The sequence below is a fragment of the Mercenaria mercenaria genome, chromosome 1 (genome assembly GCF_021730395.1).
Source record: "Mercenaria mercenaria strain notata chromosome 1, MADL_Memer_1, whole genome shotgun sequence".
In the NCBI taxonomy this organism is placed as follows: domain Eukaryota; kingdom Metazoa; phylum Mollusca; class Bivalvia; order Venerida; family Veneridae; genus Mercenaria; species Mercenaria mercenaria.
This window is the reverse complement of record NC_069361.1, coordinates 65,596,257-65,620,420: the sequence shown is the minus strand read 5'-3', so window position 1 is coordinate 65,620,420 and position 24,164 is coordinate 65,596,257. Positions and strand designations below refer to the sequence as shown.

Here is a 24,164-nt window from a genome sequence, read left to right as displayed (position 1 = left end):
TACTGTAAGCAGAGCTTCAGTAACTGTCAGAACTTCTCACCAGAAATGCCAAACTATTCAAGGATAGTTGAAAATCTTCTAAACATAATACTACTTCTTTGGGGTAAAAGCAGAGACCAAAAACCTGAAGGCCATGCAGTCTAAAAACTTGAGTGTTCAGTTGGCTGAATCCGAGTTCACACTAGTATTAAATTAAGCAACAGCAAGACTGCATCCTGATATGCCTCCATGGTCCACTCAGCTAAAATCTGGAGATCAGTGCTTTTACGGCCTAATAAAATTTCAGGACATATCTTTGTTTAAGGTAGTTCTGCATGTTTGGATCAAAAATGTTTCTACAATGTAGAATTTGCTTAAACCCCGATTTATAATATACTTAGAAAATTAGGCAAATAAAATAGATAGGGTTGTGGGCTTGCTTTTTTTTGCTTAACTGATTTAACAAATTTGGACTTCACACAAGTTTTCATCATGGGCGTCTATGGGAAAATCACGATTTTGATAACATTTTCTACAATGTAGATTTTAATGAAACTTCTAACAATTGTAAATAAACATGCGTTCTATAACATGGTGAAATAAAATGTACATGTCCGTGTGCATGTATTTTAGATATTTACTCAGAATTAAAGAGATCCACACATGACATGCTGTTGTTTTAAGACATTATTTGGAATTATCTTATGCATCAAATGTTTTAATATCATATTTTACCTTTAAAATAATTTATTTACAGGTCACCATTAATTCATAAAATGATGTTCATTTGCTTGCTTTTAATATTCTACATTATCCAGATAAATGACCAGGTTTATCAAACATGCAGAACTACCTTAAAGACATTTCCCTCCCCCCCCCCCCCGATCAAAATTAAACTTCCTGTTCCTCCTGCCTGGTGATAAGGCCGAAAAAAATAGCCTGTGTTTAAGGTTACTTCACTAAAGATTTAATGTAGGTTAGGCAGACATTTATTTTATTTTCTATTGTTTTCTAACATTCTGACATGAAGAAGTTTCAATAATAATGGTCTAATTATATTTTACAGTTAACAAGATAGAAAGAATGCAATATTCAATATTTGTTTTCATTTTTAAATGATTATTGTCTGTAAGAACTGACCTGGTACTCATTAATCTTTGCCAATATTTACAGTAACTGTTGTTTTTGTTGCTTTACATTATATGAGCCGTGCCATGAGAAAACCAACATAGTGGCTTTGCGACCAGCATGGATCCAGACCAGCCTGCGCATCCGCGCAGTCTGGTCAGGATCCATGCTGTTCACTAACAGTTTCTCCAATTCCAATAGGCTTTAAAAGCCAACAGCATGGAGCCTGACCAGACTGCGCGGATGCGCAGGCTGGTCTGGATCCATGCTGGTCGCAAAGCCACTATGTTGGTTTTCTCATGGCACGGCTCATATACATATCCTGAATTTTTTTAATTTTCTTTTGTAGTATCTTTTTTCTGGAAACTCTGGTGACAAGCGATTTGTCTTTTTATCTAAGATAGTTACTTTTAAAGATCTTTTATTCGATTATTTTCAATAATGATTAACTTGAATACAAGTGTATTTCTTTCAATAACAGATACACACAAAAAAAAACATGAAAAGTTAGATCAGATAAGTGTGGCAATTTGCCTGCAGATAAAATTTGAAAAAAAGATATGGTCAGACATTGGACTCGAACCCACAACCCGAGATTGGCAGCTAAACATTTTGTCCGCACAGCTACATGCACATGCGACATCGCATGTCAATTAAAAATATATGGAATAGTCATAATGCTATTTAGGTTCAGATAAAATTGATGGAATATTCACGAATGCCAGGTCAATTCCTTACGGACAACAGAGCCTCCAAAAATCTGACATCACATGTATATATTTGAATCGAAAGTACTGGTATTGGTTTCAAACAAAAATGTTACACTCAATAAGATAATTCCAAAGTAAAGGATGTAGATATTTATTAAGTGTGCACATTAAACATTTATTTCTATATTAAAAATTTTAAGGTTGGGCAAATCAGCATCTGACATGTGTGATCAATTTTATGTCATTTTGCATCCAAATGTATAAATTATGCAGTTGTTATTGCGCAATATAAAACTGCAACACGTACTAGGGGTACATTTCAATGACTTGATCAATGTTTTAAGTCAATGTTTCAAGTGGAAGAAAAATGTTACCGTCTGGACAAATTTTTAGGGTCCTTTGGGCAACGGTATACACAGGTCTTTAAAGTCTTTTCAACTTCATAGTAAATGTGGTTTGTGTGTATTCTCTTCAACAAAACAATAAGAAACCTTTATCAGAAGTGATACAATCATGTCTTCAAATTGAAATTTATAGTTTTCAGTATAAATGTCTCCTGAGAGAGATACTGAAGAAAAGAAGTCTGTTTCATGTAAACCAGACAGTAATGTCTATAGACTCCCAGGGATGATTTTCAAGCTGATAAGTATAAAATAAAATCCATATTTTCTGTACCTAAAATGAAGTTCAGATTCTTATTATAGATATATAATAGGTAATATATAATAAAGCTGTATCCGTCGTTTACAGTACTTACAGAAAATGTTTGCTTTAATTTGGCTGCACAATTTACCAAATATAAGTTCAAGTGATATCTGGTACAGTACAACACCTCCAGGGTATACACCACTGGGAAGATTAAAATGTACCATACCTTTCCCCGGACAACTTCCATACAAGTGGAGGATTTGTGTGGATGCTGTCAGTAACTTCAGAAATGGCTGACAAGAAGTTAGAGAACATGATCACAGAGAGTGTTTGTCACAACCAATGATTGAACCTGGGCCTTATCTAGATCAGACAAACTGTTTGCCATGACAGAGGATTGAACCTTGGACTTCTAGATCAGAGTATTGCCTTACCAACGAATTGCAGCTGGGGCTTCAAGATAACAGGAAGTGTTTGCTTTACCCGGGGAATGAAACTGGGATTTTAAGATTACAGAGAGTATTTCCTTGATTGAACCAAGGCTTTCTAGATCATACAGAGCATTTGGCTTGACCGAGGATGGAACTTGGGCCTTCTAGACCACAGAAATTGTTTTGTTCTGCCTGAGAATTGAAAACTGGACATCTAGAGAGAGTATTTTCCCCAGCCAAGCACTGAACATGGGACTTTAAGATCACAGTGTTTGCCTTACCCAGGGACTGAACCTGGGACTTCTAGACTAGAGGGAGTATTTGTATGACTGAGAAGTTACCCGAGTCTAGTGCTTGTTTTAGCCGAGGATTGAATCTGGAGCCTCTATATCCAGGAAAGCTTTTGCCTTAACAGAGGACTGAACATGATACCTCTAGGTCAAGCAGCGTATTTTTCTGGTCCAACACCACTAGATTGGCAGCATTTTTTCGGCCAAGGGTTTGGGACCTCTAGATCGCAGCATTCTCCTGGTCTAGGAATAGAACCTGGAACCTCTAGCTTATGACTTGAATTCTTGTTACCAGTTGTGCAAATCTGTCACAGCAAAATCCTGGCTGTGATTACTAACTTTCCTTCATATATAATTAATTGACGCAATCTCCTGCCAGGATTTTTGGAGACAGATAATTATCACTGACAGCAAAACAGACCTAATTCATTTAGACTTATGTCTATTCATCCATAATGTTAGAACTAATCATCCAGGAAATTCTCATATTAGGTGACAAGCCAATTTAGCAGTCCACTTTGTGTGTTTATGCCAACAACTGTCACAGACTTGTTACCTGACTGATTTTTTTTTTACTCTTACTAATTGACTGACTGACTGACCGACTGACTTTGACTCGCTAACGGACTGACTACTTGACAAACTGACTGATACTTATTAATAAGTGTCTCAGTGCTCATGTAACTTTGGTTTTAAATGGATATTCAGATATTTTTCCGATTACTAAATTACTCAGCTAATTTAAAAAAAAAACAGAAAGAAGCTGTTGCATTGATTGAAACCTTATAATGATAGCCACTACAAAAATATGTGAAGCGACAAATTGTCCATCAATAATCTGAAAATCACACTTTAATTATCTTACCTTATCCAGAGTTGAATCGAAAATAAATCTGAAATGTGACACTATAGCAAGTTTCATGTATTTTCCTAACCTGGCAAACAGTAGAATAGGTTAGCATAATAATTAAAAGTTTAAAACACATTTACGAAAATCTACTTCAATTAAGCATGTCAATAAAATATAACAAACATTGCTTTCAAATAAAATTTACAGGAAATCAGTTTTTCATCGACTATTGTGCCTATATTGACACATTGCACCATGGAAATTAGTAAATATAACCACACTGCCCCATGGAAATTATTGCATTTGGTCACTCAGCACCACGGAAATTAGTAAGCACATGGAGATTAATTAGTAAACATGCACCATCGGAGTTAGTAAAATAATGGCCACATTGCCTCATGGAAATAAGTAAGCAGGTCATAATTGTCCCATGGAAATCAGTAAGTATGGTCACACTGTACCATGGAAATTAGTAAGCATCGCCAAATTGCCCCATGGAAATTGTTAAGCTTAACCAAACTGCACAATGCACATTAGTAAACTTGGCCACACTGCACTGCGGAGACTAATAAACATGCACATTACTCATGACTAGTAAACATGGCCGCATTGCTCGAAAGAAACTAGTAAGCATGGACACACTGCCCCATGGAAATTAGTAAGCATGGCCACACTGCAACATGGAAATTAGTAAGCATGGTCACACTGCACCATGGAAATTAGTAAGCATGGCCACACTGCAACGTGGAAATTAGTAAGCATGGCCACACTGCACCATGGAAATTAGTAAGCATGGCCACACTGCAACGTGGAAATAAGTAAGCATGGCCACACTGCACCATGGAAATTAGTAAGCATGGCCACACTGCAACATGGAAATTAGTAAGCATGGTCACACTGCAACATGGAAATTAGTAAGCATGGTCACACTGCAACATGGAAATTAGTAAGCATGGACACACTGCAACATGGTTTGAATATTTTTACAGAAAATAACTTTGTTTCTGTTTTTAAATTTGGGGTACATATTAAAACATTACAGCTACATAACTGATTTGTTACAGATTTGATAATTTTTAAATGATAATTGTATTATTGGCATTCTATCACTTGAGATTTATAATCTTCTAGCAGTTTAAAGGCTCAAAATGCCTTTATTTAAAATGTGGCTGCCACATTTTCCGTTATAAACTTAAAATACATCAGTTTCTTGTTAAATCCTATTTCTGATAATTACTTTCTTTAACATTTGTCAAAGGTTTGAATATTGCTGAACATACTAGAATGTTTTATTGAATCTATTGTTTTTTATTACCTCCCTTTAAGGCTCTAACTATAACAGTTCATGTGAACTATTTATAGTAGCACTTTTTTCTAACTTTGTAAGTATGCATAACATCTATTTGGAAAGCTATATCATCTGCTTTTAAGATGAAAATATAAAGCATAATTGACCTTTAATATCCCTCAAATGAGCACATTTAAAATCATAAAGAATCTCTATCGGAATTCAAAGCCGGAAGTCAAAAATATAATTTGATAGTATAATGTAGGATATCTTATTAATGTAACCAGCTTTAATTGAGTATTACAATTAATTTCGATAGTATTTAAATACCAATGTTTCCAGTACGGTTAACATTTATCAATTATAAAATGTTTTAAACACACTGCTTCCTAAGATATTCATAAAATAATAATTATGGCTGCTACTGACTCTTGACACATTCTCATTGAATATTTTCTAAAAATTCTAATTAATAAGTGATGCTACTTTAAATATTGACACATAATTTGCATATTTAATTTCAAGCACTTTATACTTAAGAACGAATAAATTTGAAAATTCCAAGCCTTTCACTGCTGTAACATTTCAGAATAGCATTCTCATCAATAGCACATTGTAATTTAACTTTAATTATAACAATTCCACATTCAAAATCTAATATTCCTTATTTCATAAATAATACTGCGAAACCTTAGAAGTTACAAACTTAAACCTGTACGTATTTTCACAAATTTCAACCATATTTCCACATAATTTAAGTCTCCAGTAAATAACCTCATGTAATCAACTAATGATAAAACATCCACAATAAGTAACATGACTTCTGTTTTCAAACATTCTGCTATTAATAATTCAGATCAAATTTCTATTTTTATATCCGAGAATTAGCAGAATGCATCAAGTGAAATATACTGCTCCAGCACCTCCAAGCCACGAATTATGACGCATTATTAGTGTACCATTGGACACCATTTCAATAGGTAGATACCTAACTTACCATTGAAAAGCTTCTTTAATACGTTTCACAATAGCCAGACAATGGGTTACAGAGTCATGAAAAGAGTATTTTCATTTTGAATTAAATTTTTAACCAAATATAGACTCCTTTGTATAGGTTATGCACACTGAGCTGTCACATAGATAAATAATAGACTCTACCACATGTTGCTATTCTGTTGCTATTTAATTTGTGCCTGCTAATTTTATATGTTTGTTGTAAGTTTTATATATATATTATATTTATATATTCTTCTTAGCTTAAATGTAATGTAAAATGAATAAAAATGAATATAAAATTTACTCTAATATAATTTATAATTTAAATAGTTTAAACAAGAAAAAGAGTTAAACAATATAGTAATATTCGTCTTTTAATATTATTATTATTGTGTCATGTACATAAAATGTCTAATTATCATTCTAGATGTATACCTGTGTAATATCCTGGGATACAGGTCATTAACACAAATAATGTTAAAAACTAGTGTGCTATAACAATGGAGATTTTTTTTTGAAATTTAAATAACTTCATTGTGTACAGAGTTCTCCCTCTGCATAGATTATAATAAGGCAAACTGTTTTGTCATTTGGTGTCCACAGACATTCTGAAATTCTTCATATTATGTGCATCCAATTCATACAAATCATTTTCAATCCAATACATTATTCATGAAACATTAATATGGATGAGTTAAATTTTAATACATCATCACTAATGTAGCAGACAGCTTTAAATTCCACATATTAATTTCTTGCTTGCCTGATACAGCATAAAGCTTTTCCACATAATTCCCTGCTTGACTATAACAGTAGATAGCTTTTCCAGATAATTTTCCTACTTAACTAGTGCAGTAGACAGCTTTTCCACATAATTTCCTACTTAACTAGTGCAGTAGACAGCTTTTCAAAATAACTTCCTGTTTGACTTATGCAGTAGACAGCTTTTCCACATAAATTCCTACTTAACTAATGCAGTAGACAGCTTTTCCACACAAATAACTGCTTGACTTATGCAGTAAACAGCTTTTCCAGCTGACTAACATAGTTGACAACTTTTCTTCATATTTTAAAGACTACAAGGGAGTTTTTATATGAATTAATACTTTGTTACTGAATATAATAAACGACTGAAAGCAGTTGCTTAATTAAAAAATACCATATATCTAAAGATGACCAATAAAGAGATACCAATCTAGAGGACACTGGTACATCATATCAATACATGTAGGTCTTGGCAACTACATTATATCACTACACAATCACCAGCAGATACATCCTATCCATCATATCAAAAACATACTCACAGGCAGATACTTCATATCAATCAAATCAGTAAACAATCACCAGCAGATACATTATATCCATTATATAATGTATAATCAACAGAAGATACCCACTATCCATCATATCAATTTGACTCACTGGCAGGTACATCAGATCCATCATGTCAATACATAGTCACTGGCAGGAACATCATATCCATAAAATCACCAGCAGATACATCATTTCCATCACATCAATACATAATCAATGGCAGATACATCATATCCATCATATTAATATAAAGACCATGGAAGATAATAATGTGTCAATACATAGATCTTGGCGGCTACATCATATCAATACATAATTACCAGCAGATACATCATATCCATCATATCAGTACAGAGACATGTCATTACAAAGCAATTACAGCTTATCATATCAATACATAGGCACTGACTGATACATCATATCAATACACAGGCATTGGTACTACATCATATAAATACATAGTCCCTGGCAGACACATCATGTCAAAACACAGGCACTGACAGATATATCATATCAATACATAGGCACTGGAAATTTCAATAAATCATATTGATAAACAGGTTGTGGTAAGTACATCACAGCAATATACAGACTGGTAGATACATCATATCAATACACAGGCCCTGGCAGATAACATCAAATCAATATGTAGGTTCTAGTAGATCATATCGAAATATAGACCCTGACAGATACATCATATTAATGCATAGCCAATGGCATATACATTATCCCAGGCAAATACATTATACCATAAGCCTTAGCAGATACATCATATCTGTACATATGCCCTGATAGATACATCATACCAGTAGAAAGGCCATGGCAGTTATATCATAACTATACATAGACTCTGACAGGATGTCATATCAGTATGTAGGGCCTTGCAGATACATCATATCTGTACATATGCCCTGATAGATACATCATACCAGTAGAAAGGCCATGGCAGTTATATCATATCAATACATAGACTCTGACAGGATGTCATATCAGTATGTAGGGCCTTGCAGATACACCATATCTGTACATATGCCCTGATAGATACATCATACCAGTAGAAAGGCCATGGCAGTTATATCATATCAATACATAGGCTCTGACAGAATGTCAAATCAGTATGTAGGGCCTCGCAGATACATCATATCTGTACATATGCCCTGATAGATACATCATACCAGTAATTTAAAACCATGGCAGTTATATCATATCAATACATAGGCTCTGACAGAATGTCATATCAGTATGTAGGGCCTTGCAGATACATCATATCTGTACATATGCCCTGATAGATGCATCATACCAGTAGAAAGGCCATGGCAGTTATATCATATCAATACGCAGACTCTGACAGGATGTCATATCAGTATGTAGGGCCTTGCAGATACATCATATCTGTACATATGCCCTGATAGATGCATCATACCAGTAGAAAGGCCATGGCAGTTATATCATATCAATACGTAGACTCTGACAGGATGTCATATCAGTATGTAGGGCCTTGCAGATACATCATATCTGTACATATGCCCTGATAGATACATCATACCAGTAGAAAGGCAATGGCAGTTATACCATATCAATACATAGGCTCTGACAGAATGTCATATCAGTATGTAGGGTTTTGCAGATACACCATATCAATACATATGCCCTGATAGATATATTATACCAAAGGTCTTGGCTGAAACAGCATACCAAATTGACAGAATTGACAAAAATGTTATTTCTATATAACCGTAATAACAATAAAAGGTAACCAAAACTAAAAAAAAATTTCTCTCTAATACCAAGAAAAAGGTTACCGACCCTCATGGCCTCTGACTGCCTCTGTGAAACATTAATGAATCAAATGTTAAAGACAAATGTAATAATCAGAGAAATTTCTCAAATTTATTTGATTACAGAATTTTGTAGTAATTAGCTGAACCATGTTATTCCACTGCTTATTAAATATTAAAAACTCTGTTACGCGATATTGGATTTCATCGTTGTGACAATCGCATGAATGACAGGCAATTAAAATCATACATCAGTTATGATTCTGTTTAAGATGAAAGAAAAACAACAAAGAACCATTCAGTCGAAACAACATAAATCTAAAATCTGTCTATACAATATAGCATACTTACATGAGAAAAATGCCATATCGTCAGAACTCTGATTTAACCATTCTTGTGTACGATCTGACAGCTTTAGAGCCGATTTATTTGTTTAATATATTAAGCCAGTATAAATGCAATTTAGCATGAAAATATAACATTTTTAACACAAAAATAACAGAAATATAGACAATTTCATAGAAGCAACGAAGAGTAATTCACCTTCAGAATTAATATTGATTTGGGCATTATAATATGTGCTCGGCGATTGATTTTCTTCAAGCGATTTCTCTCCAGTTTTCTAGGAGGAGGAGATTGCATTAGCACAGTAATGGACAATCAATAGCAGTGGTATATGGGAAACAATTGCCGAAAGTGTTTACAGGGCATGATAATGCAGTGGCTGGTTCTATTTTATTTCTACTTAATGCAAGAATGTGTGCTCTAAGTAAGCAAATCTCACTGAACTATGAAAATTAAAATAGACAGCACAAAACAAGAGAGTCAAGCTGGACCTAAGTCACTAACCTAAGAAACTTGATCAGTTTACAGGCACTTTCAGTCAAATCAGATGATTCGAGTAAGCAGCACACAAAGTTTAATGAGAAAAAAAAATTAAGAAAAAAAAAGGAACAATTTCTTATTGATATGCTTATTCCGGAGATTTTTATGCAAACTGAATCTTGGAACTGAGATAACTATAAAAAAGAATGGTATCAAGTTTTGTGACTTACTGAACTTTACTGAACTTTAACCTTTAGCCTGCAGGTGGCAAGTGAGTCTGCCTTTGCAACCAGTGCAGACCAAAGATCAGCCTGCACATCTGCGCAGGCTGATCATGGTCTGCAGGGTTCGCTATTCAGACAATAAACTTTCAGTGAACATCCCTTTGAATAAAAAGTGGTACTGTCCAAATCAAATGATGGACTAGTCCATTTTAGAAATTTAGCAAGCTAAATGATAAAAATTAGAAAAGCAAAGCTGAACCTGTAACATTGCTACCCTTAGCAATTTGACAAAATAGCAATCCATTTCTTTTTATTTTCACCTTAAACAAGACATCTTAATTCCAGGGAGTACTGAAAAACCTTTTGAATAAATCTAAATTTTTTTGTGTGTAAAGTGAAATTTATGCTCCGCATCATTAAATATTGGTTCAAAATAATGAATACAAAAAATATTATTATCCAGTCTATAGCCGATTCTGGTTTGACAGATGCCCGTATTAGGGATGCAATAACTGGTTCACACAAGTACGAAACTTACTTGGAAAATATGGCCTTTTAGATGAGAGATTTAATATGTCCTACAAATGTAAAACAGGGTCAGTTTCTGAATGTTTTTAAACAGAGATTATAAGACGAGTTATAAAATACAAGAATGAAGAGCCAGTATAGATTCGAATAATGTACTTATATTATATAGATCCATTAAAGTTAATTTTATTTGGAATCTTATTTAGAAAATATAGTCTCGAGAAAACTTAGAATTACAAATCTCAGCACATAGTCTTAACGAGAGATTAGATCGTATTATCAAAGGTTTTGTGAAATTTGTAATACAAACGATATTGCCCTGTTGAGAAATTCATAAACAGTTCATGAATAATCCTTGAACTATTCCAGAACTTTGTTCATGAACAGTTCAGGAATAGTTCATGAAAGTTAGTGAACTACAAATGGGACTTTTTACGGCATCAAAAATTCATGAACTTGGCGTGGTTCATCAAGTTCATTAACTAGACTGGTTCATCAAATTCATGAACTGGATGTGTTCATCAAAGTTCATGAATTGATAGGTTCATGAATTTGATGAACCAGAAATTCGCGAACTTGATGAACAGTTCATGAATAATTCTTGAACTATTCATGAACTATTCATGAACAGTTCATCAACTACAAATGGGACTTTTTGCGGCATCAACTATTCATCAAGTTGATGAACCATATATAGTTCATGAACCAGGGGTTCATGAACTGAAAGTAACAAGCTAAATTGAAAGTTGATGAACCCAGCTGAATTAGAAACAGTGATTTTGACAAAACAACAAAATCCGAAGTGAAATTTTATCCGAAATTCAGTTGCTAGACGGTCTAATTTACTTTAATCTCAAGATTGACATTCAGATTAGATACTAGCTTTGTTTCAGGGTCGTGAAAACATGTGACATTTTAAAAGGATTTATATTTTTTAAAATGAACAATTTATGACAACACCATAATTACTCATTCGATATTCAGTATACTCATGTTCCTTTTAAACCATTCCTTACTGTAGTATGATAAATATTTCCTTCTCATTTGCTGCACAAACTTCTAAAAATTGCTGAATCACATGTGCAAAAAATTTCCCAGCATGCAACAAAATAATGGAAACTGATCATATGACATAAATTTAATGTTCATGAACATTCATGAACAGTTCATGAACTTATTCATTTATTGTAAAAGGAAAACCTAAGTTTTATGTTAAATGAGTGAACAGTTCAGAAACCGCTCTAACTGGGTTCGAGAACTGGTACTGAACTAGAAAAAGGTTTTGAATTTTTAGTACTTTTATTGAATCTTAGATGACTTTTTCTTAAGAACACATCAAGAATGTTTTAAGAATTTAATATTCTTAAACTGCTCATAAAATGTTCATCATTTTTTTTCAAGAATTTTTCTTGAATTCTATAGGTATATTGACATTCATGAAAAAATCTTGATTCATTCTTAAACAAGTTCATGAATATTTCCAGGATTTCTGGTATGAAATGAAAACAACCAAGTATCAGTGTACACCATTATTCTTTTCCAGTGACAGTTTCTAAATTGCCAAATAATGATGAAACTTCTGTTAGCTATCCCCAATGTTTAACCAAAATTTTGTACAAATTGCAGACAACATAAAACACAAAATACATGTAGTAACATTCCCAGTCATATGTATGTATCAGTAACTCTGGTATTAGCCTTCAGCTGTAAATACTAGAAGCTTTTACAAGTAAATGGATCTTGTTTTATGGATTTTATGAATTTCAGACTTGATTGATCAATTCACTAATTTGAAGTTCATGAACAGTGTATTCAGGTTCATGAACCATCAGCATAATTAAAATAAAATCAAATACTGCACTGGAGTTCTGAATGAAGTCTCTTGTTTGATTACTGAACTATTCGTGAACTTAAAATCATGCACTAAAGGTGAAATTTTTGAAGAACCAGTTCATGAATAATTCTTGAACTTTAGGTTCACAGACAGTTGGTGAACTTTTTCAGGAATAGTTTCATGAACAATTCATGAACTTCTGGTTTGTGAACAGTTCACAAACTTTTTGAGGAACATTCATCGCATTGTTCACGAATGGTTCAGGAATGTTCATGAACAGTTCGTGCTCATCAGTTCATGAACTACAGCTCAACAGGGTGAAGATGAATTCCATTTTGTTTTTAAGTGTCCAGCTTATGAAAGATTAAGACGTTTGTATTATTAAAGATGTTTTTCACAATTATTTTTAGCGGACAGAATTTTTTGTAACTTTGCATATTTATAGATTGATGTATGACAAGTTAAAATAAAAAATAAAAATGATAGGTACCCGTGCTTCTTTTTTCAATATTCAAAGTTTATTAAGAACACCAAATCGGTATTTTTGTCTGAAGAAACAATACATACATGTCATAATAAAACTACTGCAAACAACTATTTATTCAAAGTTTCACTCTGATGTTACTGTTTATGCATCACAGTTAATAAAACCACTATAACTATGCATAAAATGTCAACATAGAGATATATTAACTCAGAAAAATTTCTCTTGACCAATGTCGAAAGTATCTGAAACTGAGAAAAACACGAAGTATTTCTTAATGATATGAAAAATCTAGCGGACAGAATTTTACCAAATTTCATATTATGTAAGCTAGAACTAAGGCAAAAAAATCTAAACCAAAAAAATAATATCAACCCGTGCTTGTTTTCAAGAAAAATTAAAAAATATTCACTCCACCCACAAAAGTATTTTTTCATTACCCCACCCACCTAAAAATTATGAACATTTTTTTCTTACAAAACAAATTGCACAATGTTATTATCGGTTTCTTTACCAGTTTTCTTACTCACATGTGGAATAATGCTCCTTTAAGGTTGCATGCCTCTAGGTCAAATACTTTTTGAGATACGTGCTACACAAGCTTTCACATGCCATTTACATATATATTTGACCACGTCAAGGGACATAAATCTATTTTTACTGAGTGAAACCTCGAATAAAAGCACTGGTGCACAACTTCACATGCTGAATTTAATTCTTGTGTGGTTTCATGACTCTTATATTTTTGAGGTACATGCGACACAAATGTTTAGACCCTTTATGTACAATTTGACTGTCAAGGGCCATAACTCTGGTCTTGCTACGTGAAATGCGGGATGGGGCTCAAAAAGTATAACAACATTTTTAGGAAGTCACATTTGAACTTGAAGGAGATTGATCTACGTTAAGATTTTCTGGAATTTTATTTGACTTGGGAGTCGGCTGCATCATTACTGGACAACATAGTTCACTTTCAAATTGGCTATCCACATTGTATTTGATTCGAGCATTTCCTACGACTTCTCCTCCAATAAAACACTATCACTTTTAAAGGTAAAATATGGATGCACGACCTATATTGTCAGTACATACGATATTTTTTGCGCAAGTGACCTGCATATCCGACAATTATGCACTTTCGGCGGCGAATCCTGAACTTTACAGTGGTTATCGCTTGCTGCGCGATTGAGCTGCGCACAAAATATTGTGATGAACTCCTTTAAAAGCTATCACAGAAATAGACCCAGTATGTTTAAGTTTACACAATTACCAAACAGAAGCAGAAAAAAATGAAACTGAAATGTTATGCAAATTTATTTATGAAGCTTTGGAACTGAGATACCAGCTCATGAAATAGTTAGTCCAGTAAATGTAATATATGTGGAACTTAATGTACATACAAACTGATGTTAAACATTTGTGTTCTATATACAGTAGTCATTTTATATTGCTGTTATCAAAGCATTAATGTCCTTTCTATTGTTTTTCAATATTGTGTGATATTGTAATGCTACATTGTAAAGTGTCCATTTTACATAGCGTTGAATTAGAGAAGTCCGTATTTTAGTTAATTACACATTGATCAGACATGGTAATGTCAATCATGAGATACATGCAATATATTTTTTAAATATAAGCATAGAGGTCACATGTAGTTACAACATGGACATTTTGCCTATATTATGTACTATGGTTTTGTTGAAATTCTATGCGCTGCATGACTTATCTTACTCATCTACATTGTAAGTTTTGCTTATACATACACCTTTTTTGTTGTGAAGAGTTCTTTCAGCATTTTTCAGCGTGCGTAGTTGGTTTGAGGTGTATAGGTGCAACGGTACCAAGTATAAGCTGAATATTATAATTAACCGTATAGTACAGTCAACTCGCCAATAGAGAATCACTGCCAATAGCGGGTCACTTGAAAATAAAATGTGAATCTCTCTTATACATATTAGAGTATACAATGTTTAAGTATCCAGTAATATAAACTTATCACTTAGCAATTATTACACAAAAGAAGATTGATCTAATCTAATGAGTTTGAGTTCCCTGAACAGATAACTCTTGCAACCAGTTTCCTGACTTAGATTTTAGCACTCTTGAATTCTTCGAAGTAGAATATTTTTGAGCATACCTCACAGTTTCTTAGATAAAACCACACAAATTTGGTACCATTTTGAAGAGTGAAACACACACTTTCATAGGAATAATATGATTATGAATTTTAGATTGACTTTGATGAAAAAAAAGTGCCATCAAGCAGAGGCAGCCATTTAGCCAATAAAGGGTCACCCATATCAGGGATAATCAAAAGATTGTTTATTCTGCTTAAAAATACAAATCAATGGTTGATTTGATGTAATAATGATTGAACTGGCAAATTTAGATAAATGAATAAGGTTCTGTGCATCAATACTTTGATTTTTGTTTTAGATATAGTTGGTGCTAATTATGCTTAGAAATACAACTGTGAAAACTAGCGCTATATTCCTTTTACCTAGTATCTCCCGTTTGAAATGTAAACATACTGATTCTCATTATATTCTGCCTTGAAATGTTTATTTCCAATACCACAGTCATGTTTTGTCAGAAAAAAAGACTGTTTTAAATGGATAGAAAATATGTAACTAGGTGAACCCCTATTGGTGAATCGGACAGGTTTAAATATTTCATCATAACTTCAGACATAAAAGATAGATTCAAATAAATCAAACATTTAAATGAATGTGAGCAATAGTTTTAAGTGTTAGTAAGTTTAGATATCATGAAAGTCTAAACATTCTTCACCACATGCTAAAAGTGTTGATAGTGACCCGCTATTGGCGGCTTATCTGTACTTGTATGTTATTTAAATGTTAATCTGTCCATCCAGATCCTGAGATATCTTACAAATATATTTATATATATGTTAAATCTGTTAAAAATGCATATGTCATTTGTATTTTCATGCTTGTAAATGTGTTTATCACAAGGAACTTTGAGTTCAAGTGAATAAAAATTCTGTTCTGTTCTGTTCTGAAACATGTTGGATAATAGCATTTTCAAAGATTTGGTTTCTATTAATTCTTGCTTGTGCCTGATATTTCAGGGATGCTTTTCAGTGTCTTCCACCAAATATTGTACTTGTTTCAAGGAAATGAATCATGTACCAGTGATTAACTAGGTAGTCTATTTCAAGAAACAGCTAGGGTACATCTTAACATGTCCAAACATTGCTAAATTTCTATAATGAACTTGTCCATCTTTCAATTTAAAGTACCATTAACTGTTGAAAGGGGTGCCTACCAAAAAGATATAGACTGAATGGCAACAGTGCAGATCATGAACAGACTGCACATAATTATGTGTAGCTGATCATAATTTGCACTGGTTGCAAAGGCAGAATCAACTAGAGTTATCACTAAAGGTGATGAATGTACCCCCCGCATGCACTGACACAGTACATTGCAATTTGACACACACAAGACTGCATAATTATGTGGACTGTATGTATATAGACTGTATGTATACAGTATAGTAACAAAAAACAAAGTCCCATAACTATGCAGAATATTTATCTAAAAGAATGTAACATGCCCCATGCACAACTAGGGTTGGTACTAATCACTTGTGTGAAGTTTCATTAAATTGTGTGCAAGGGTTTGGTAGATTAGGCACGCACAAGATTGCATATGAAGACTGTATGTACATAGTATGTTAACAAGAAACAAAGTCCCATAACTCTGCAATTTTTGTCGCTGAAAGAACCTAACATGCCCCATGCACAACTGCTGTTGTTACTGATCAGTTGTGTGAAGTTTCATTAAATTGTGTCAAGGGGATGAGGAGAGATGGTGCGCACAAGATTGTGTCTATCTATATATTATAGTAACAAAAAAACAAAGTCCCATAACTCTGCAATTTTTTTTTCTAAAAGAACCTAACATGCCCCATGCACAACTACTGTTGGTACTGATCACTTGTGTGAAGTTTCATTAAATTGTGTCCAGGGAATGCGGAGAGATGGTGCGCACAAGATTGTGTCTATGTATATAGTATAGTAACAAAAAAACAAAGTCCCATAACTCTGCAATTATTTTTTCTAAAAGAACCTAACATGCCCCATGCACAACTACTGTTGGTACTGATCACTTGTGTGAAGTTTCATTAAATTCTGTCAAGGGGATAAGGAGAGATGGTGCGCACAAGATTGCGTCTACGGACAGACGACCAGACGGACAGACAGACAGACAGACAGACAACCTGAAACCAGTATACCCCCCCTTACAACTTTGTTGTCGGGGGGTACAATAATGTCCATGGAGGAACATATATGCAACAAACCATGCTTGGTGCTGCTCGAGATACCTGTGTTTAACAACTAATAAACACTTATTACTTTTAAAAAACATCTTCCCCCATATAATGGCTGGTCTAGACTATGGTCATTTTTTTGGCCCAACCATGGACCCCACTTCAGCATGTCAGTCACATAGGCTCGTCCCTTGACCTACTTGGCTCCGACTTGCAAACACTTTCAGACAGCACACTTATCGGTCAAATTAATGTACATCAAACACCTGAGTCAAATTGGAACACAACACAAGGTAACTTATGGACTTATTATTATTATCAAACTTATCACATCAGATCCTTTGACTCCTTTTGCATTTAAGGATTGTCAATAAGAAATAAAACAGAAAGAAAGTTGGATGAATCAATTAGCATTTATATACACATAACAATTTACCAATTAGGATTTATAAAAAATGAATAAAGAATAAGATATTTACTAAATACAAACAGACATTTACAGCATTTTTGACAGGAAGAATTTGCAATTCAGTGTCAAGAATATTTATAGAAATAATTAAGAATGTAAGCATTAATTCACATTTCTGCATTCTTCACTTTTTGTATATTCTGTAAGAGATTTATTTAAGGAACAAAATTAAAGTAATTGACACTTTGTAATAAGAAAGCTTTAAAAGACAAACTTCCAACACTACTTAACCTAGCAGCAAACATTTATTTACCTGTGGCCTTTTACTTACCCAAGGGAGGAAATCATACTCAACAGGAAATGTATCATTTGGATATGCTTGGATGTCTTCCAAAAATGTAAACAAGGGAAAATGCCTTTTCCACTTGCAAAATTAGTTGCTTTGGGTTTGAGACAGGCCAGTAGACACGTTGCAAATTTTGTCAAGGTTAAAGCAAAAGATAATGAGACCTTCAGAAAAATTCTAGTGAAATCGGCGGGCTGTAAGTAAAATAATTTTAAGTTTGTCTGTCACTCAAAGTCATTGACTCTGTACAACTACAAATTTTTAGACATGGGTAGGCTAATTGTGGTGGTAAACATTATAGTCAAATGAAAAAAAAATCGACGACATAAATCAGGTCACAGTATCATAATCATTGGCAAGCTTAATTAATGCTATGTAGTCAAAAAAATTTGATGGTCAGATCAAATTGTTTTATATTTGTGATGGGCAGTCTTACCATTAAAACTAAGGACCGAAATAATGGAGGATAAATCACACTAAACCCTCATGTAAAGTTATTGGTTTTATGGCTTGTGCATATTGTCATGTAGACGTGGTTTATCATGTACAGTATACATACAGTTGATTAGTCAGTTCCGGATCACTAAGGGCTACGTCATATAAGTAAACAGTGCCGTGATCCAGAACCCCCCATGATCTGGATCTGACTAATGGACTGTACATTGATTTGAATCCGACCAGAAAATTTGTAATTCTGGAAAATATTTGATAATTTTTACATAAATCAATGAGGAATTGAATCCCCTTTTGATACATGTGTGTTTCATTTGAATTTATCTCTTTTCACAAAAAAATCAGCATTTAAACCCAAATTGGCAGCAATGACAATTTCATCGAAAATTTCCTCCACTATTTTGGTCTTTCGAGTGTTTGATACAAGTGTAGATGTTGCCCATAAAAAAATAAATCAATAGTTTCTAGGATCGCGTCGGATTTGTTGGACTAAATTCTATTGGAAGTTGTAGATTTTTACTTATAAATACACATAGTAAGTCTGTACTTTCAAATCTTTTAGTTATCTTTTCTGGTTAGTGAATGTGTTTCTGGTTTTATCAGTACATTTTGCCAGCTGGAATCACTGGGGATAACATTTCGAAGCAATCTGCAGGGTCAGTCTTGTATTTTGGGAAGCCTTGAAATGCTTTGAATGTGCAATGTGTATATTTGTTACTAAGATTTAGAATCTGCAAGTGTATAAACTCTGATTTTATCATGTTCTACAAGTATGTAAAGTAACTTCCCATAGCATTAAGCTCGCATAGTTCAACCTGTCAATGTATATGATACAGTGACTGGATTTTTATCATTGATTTTTTTTTCATTTTCTAAGGTATAAACAGTACATTTGTGTGAAAAAAGGATTTTACACTAGACCAGTGCCTGGATAGAGTACAATTATTAGCACCAGCCACCACAATGTAACATCATAAATTTATTCTCTGTAAACTTGTTAAATAAGATTGGGAAAGTTCACTTGTATGATGCAAGGCTGATCGCTACCAAAACATATGTAAGCCATATATAAATGGAAGTGTCTAGCTATCCAGCAACTGGACACCTAGCCTGCATTCTAGCCGGGTATCACTGGATATATGCTATGTTTGTGGCATATTCACAGCATGCTCGCAACATGTTCACATATTTTTTACCATTTTGTAAGGTTAAGAGCTAAAACTGCGTGATATTCAATAAAAATGAAAGAATTTGGGAGGGAAAATTTTGTCAGATAGCAAAGGAATCCATGATTGCATGGCAATATATAGTGTTCAACTTTGTTATTTTAGTGTCCTGGAAATGTAGACAAAATATATCTTTTCACATATTTCAGTACTAAGGCAACTTTAAGTCCAGAGACTACCTTAAAAAAAAGCAGCTAATTAAGGTGATAATTATTAAGATATTTGCAAAACAGGAAATGGCGTGTCAGCTGTTTTAATTAGTATATATAAATTAAACCTGTTTGTTGAATGTTAAAAATGGACTTGCGGCATCTTCCCACGTACGTGCTGTTGCCTGCAGTTTAGCAACATATGAAAAAGTTTTAATTATATTAAACTAACTCTATGATGAAGCGTGGGCTTTTGTGCTTCCACTTTGCTATGCGCCAGTAAATGTCTGAGAAAGCCGGAGTTGATGATTTGAAAATACATCAAAATTTGAATATTGATGGACATGATGAAATATATGTTAAATAAAAATGGGCAAAAAATGTAGGTCACTTGAATTGAATGATTCTGCTTTGCATTGGGAATTTTAAGTAATCTCTTGTTAGTGTATGCAAAAGTCATTTTTATGCCCCCAGCATCTACTGATGCGGGAGTCATATAGTGATCATCCTGTCCGTCCGTCCGTCGTCCGTCCGCCCGTACAAGGTTAACCAAATGGGACCGTTTCGTCTAGCATCAATACCCCTTGCTAGAATGACTTGATACTAATGCAGATGTAACCTGTGAACATTCCTCATCTTCAGACATCACCTGACCTCAGTTTGACCTTGACCTTGACCTCATTTTGGACTTAGGTTGCTTTATATGGGCCATCTCTTGGTTAACCAAATGGGACCGTTTCATCTAGCATGAATACCCCTTGCTAGAATGACTTGATATTAATGCAAATGTAACCTGTGAACATTCCTCATCTTCAAACATCACCTGACCTCAGTTTGACCTTGACCTTGACCTCATTTTGGACTTAGGTTGCTTTATATGGGCCATCTCTTGGTTAACCAAATGGGACAGTTTCGTCTAGCATTAATACCGCTTACAAGAATGAATTGATACTAATACAGATGTAACCTGTGACCATTCCTCATCTTCAAACATCACCTGACCTCAGTTTGACCTTGACCTCGTTTTGGACTTAGGTTGCTTTGTATCGACAAGGATGCCACCGGGGGCATCAAGCGTTTATTGAACGCAGCTCCTTGTTTTATTTTTTATTTTAATATACAGTAAAGACTGGCTTAGCGACCCATTACTTTCAGTGACTTTCTGTCTACAACAACCTTTTTATTTCCTCCCGATGCATTTCACATTTAAATTAGCTTGTTTCTAGCGACCCCCTGTCTGATGCGTACAGCGACCATGATTTCTTAGCCCCAAACCAAGACTTTGAACCTTTATAACGACTTTTTGAACCCCCTTTTAAAAGAGAGAGAACTTCTCCAATACAAATCATGGAGTGTGGTTCTTGATTTTGATAACTGGGTCACCGTCTCATCAATGAAAATTAAGTGAAGCAGACTGAAAGGCCTTTAAAAATATTCCGTGTTTTATAAGAATGTTTAAAGTCCTTCATAAATGCTAACTATAACATGTCTTATTTGCCTTAAACCAAGACCTCTCCTAGTCAGATTGTGTATAGAGACTCCCTGTCTACAATTACCTTTTTGAAATTCTCTGAAGGTCGGTCACTGTAGACAGTCTTTACTGTACTCATTGTTTCAACATTTCAGGGTACCATACTATACAAACAAAGTCCCGGCTGGACATTCTTGGTATGGGCAAGGTTAAAAAGGTCACACCTTTGTCTGAACAGGCTGCCATAGATCTTGGAGTGGAAATTCTTGGCGACACTGTTGTGATAGTATGTGCTTTAGCAATATATATATTAATCGAAGCTAGATCATCTAAACATAAAGAACACGAAGAAGAATTAAAAGAAGAAGAGATGAGAAGTCTGAAAGAACTGGTTGTATTTCAAAGCATTGAACTTGAAACACAAGGTGCTAAATTAAGAGAATTTGAGCGAATTCTAAATGGATCTACCATGTATTCAAAAACTTCTGAACGTGTTGTGGCAGAATTTTCTCAAAATGAACAGGATTCAGTAAAGACTTGACAAAAAGACTTGTATTAGCTTTTGAAGACTTGATTTAGCTTTTGAAGAAGTTGCATTCTTCTGGAAGAATAGATCTTGTATAGTCAATTTAAAGATATGTTATTTCTTTTATTGTGTATGCAGTATATGCTTTAATACATACACTGAAGTAAAGAGTTGTGGCCCCTTGTTACAAAGACTGTCTCCCTTGTTTAAAACACTGCATTTTTTTTTTTTTTTTTTTTGGTTTAATAATTTATAGTTTTACTAGATTTTCAAAGTTTTGAGCTACTCATTTGTATTATACCAAGTCATTTACTACCTCATAGTTTACTGAATTCATTATGGTAGTTTTGCAGGTTTGGTTATTCAGAGGTCATGGTGTAACAACATTTTTCCAGATAACATAGAATAATGCCTGGATCTCCAATGTAGATACATTAACCATACTAAAAGTAAAATAGCAACTAGCATTTTGATTGATAAAACTGGCAATGCTAAGACCTTCAAAGATTAGATATCATAACTAAAGTGTTGATAGTTAAAAAATTTCCTAATAATGTTATAAAATCAAATCAAAATTTGTGGATCTCTTTTACCTTAAGCCTGCTAAATTTTTATAATGGACTTGTCCATCTTTCAATTTGGACAGTACGATTAAGTGTTAAAAGGGGTATTTACCAAAATGATACCTACACACTGAATGGCGAACAATGCAGATCATGCATAAATGTTAATAATTGGCAGATATCTCAAAACTTAACACAATATTTTTGGTTATTTATTTGGATATTTTTCAAAAATCATGAGTCACCTAGTTTGCACCACTGATCATTTTTACAGTACCCATGTTTTATGGATTTTGGAGAAAAAAAATGTAATGCCTTAAATGTGTGAATGAGTCGCTGTAATGAATTAAGTTCCTATGGTCCTTACACAATGTTACCAATAATTTTATAATAGAAGGTCAATAAATATACATGTAATCTATATAATCATAATCTAAATTTAGATTAAACCCTCCCTTGGCTTCCATTGCAAACAATGCATGTAATTTGTATTCATACGAGGGCTGTTCAAAATAATGTAGACTTTTGCTGTCAGATGTTGCTTACTGTGTAAATAATAGTGTAAAATATATCATTGTAATTCAGAATTATTTTGTAATTTGGTCACATATTTTTTGTAACATTTTTGCTGATAGGCGAAGTGCGTCAAACGTTTGATTACCATAGCTACGCATAACCGGTGCAGTCGCTTTTTGATCTGTCGCGATTTGAATTCGATCGCTAATGTTTGCACTAATAATAAACTTGTTTGCCCAAAAATAGGCCAAAGTGCAGCAACACATCAGGGCGATATGTACCTAGAGTATGGTGTCATTCCGACAAAAGAGGTGGAATAAAACAATGTTTGAACTAAGTGAGTATTACTGTTTATAATGCATGTAATGTCGTCATCGACTAGCATGGATGATAAGACAGTTGCTTAGTTATTTCGAACAGCAACTGAAAATCATACTAAATGAAGCAGACGCCACAACAATGTTCAGTCATCTGTGTCTTTATCTTCAAGCGGTAGAAACAATTCTTAAATGGTCCAGATTTGCTTGAAAACAGCGGAGATGGAGGGAGAAAACGGAAAAACTGTGAATGGACGTTAACGCCAATGTATGATGCCGAAGATAAAGACCAAGTACTCCCGTTGAGTACCCTGTCCGAGATGCGTGTCATGTGTTCATACATTTTAATATTTTAACAATACAACCTGTTATGACTCAGACATCCCAACTCTCCCGATCCGATCGGGATTCTCCCGATTCTGGTTGTAAAACCCAATCACCCCGATCAGAAGTCTCAATCTCCCGATTAAAAAACAACAACAAAACAAAAAAAATAATGAAATAATCCACTTCTTTGCACCTATCTGATACTGTATCACTACTGACGAGTCTATAAACAACAGCTTTCGGATATTTTCGCAC

General features: G+C 33.9%; 2 protein-coding genes across 6 annotated transcripts in view; one reads left to right on the top strand and one right to left on the bottom strand.

Moving 5' to 3' along the window:
- Positions 1-9,909, bottom strand: part of LOC123535449 (synaptotagmin-14-like) — an 84,281-nt gene extending 74,372 nt beyond the window's left edge. For 2 of the 5 annotated variants that reach the window (XM_053549759.1, XM_045318115.2), the window contains exon 1: positions 6,037-6,273. Coding sequence is in view for 1 of the 5 variants with exons in the window: in XM_053549775.1 (XP_053405750.1) it covers positions 9,767-9,782 (16 nt within the window). In the remaining 4 variants the exon portion in view is untranslated. The other 3 variants (XM_053549775.1, XM_053549772.1, XM_053549773.1) reach the window with 3 other exon arrangements.
- Positions 9,910-18,391: 8,482 nt separating this feature from the next.
- On the top strand, positions 18,392-23,984 carry LOC123535451 (putative OPA3-like protein CG13603). Its single transcript, XM_045318131.2, has 2 exons — positions 18,392-18,557; positions 21,816-23,984. The coding sequence occupies exons 1-2, from the start codon at positions 18,428-18,430 to the stop codon at positions 22,199-22,201; spliced, it is 516 nt and encodes a 171-aa protein (XP_045174066.1). The 5' UTR covers positions 18,392-18,427; the 3' UTR covers positions 22,202-23,984.
- The last annotated feature ends 180 nt before the right edge of the window (positions 23,985-24,164 follow it).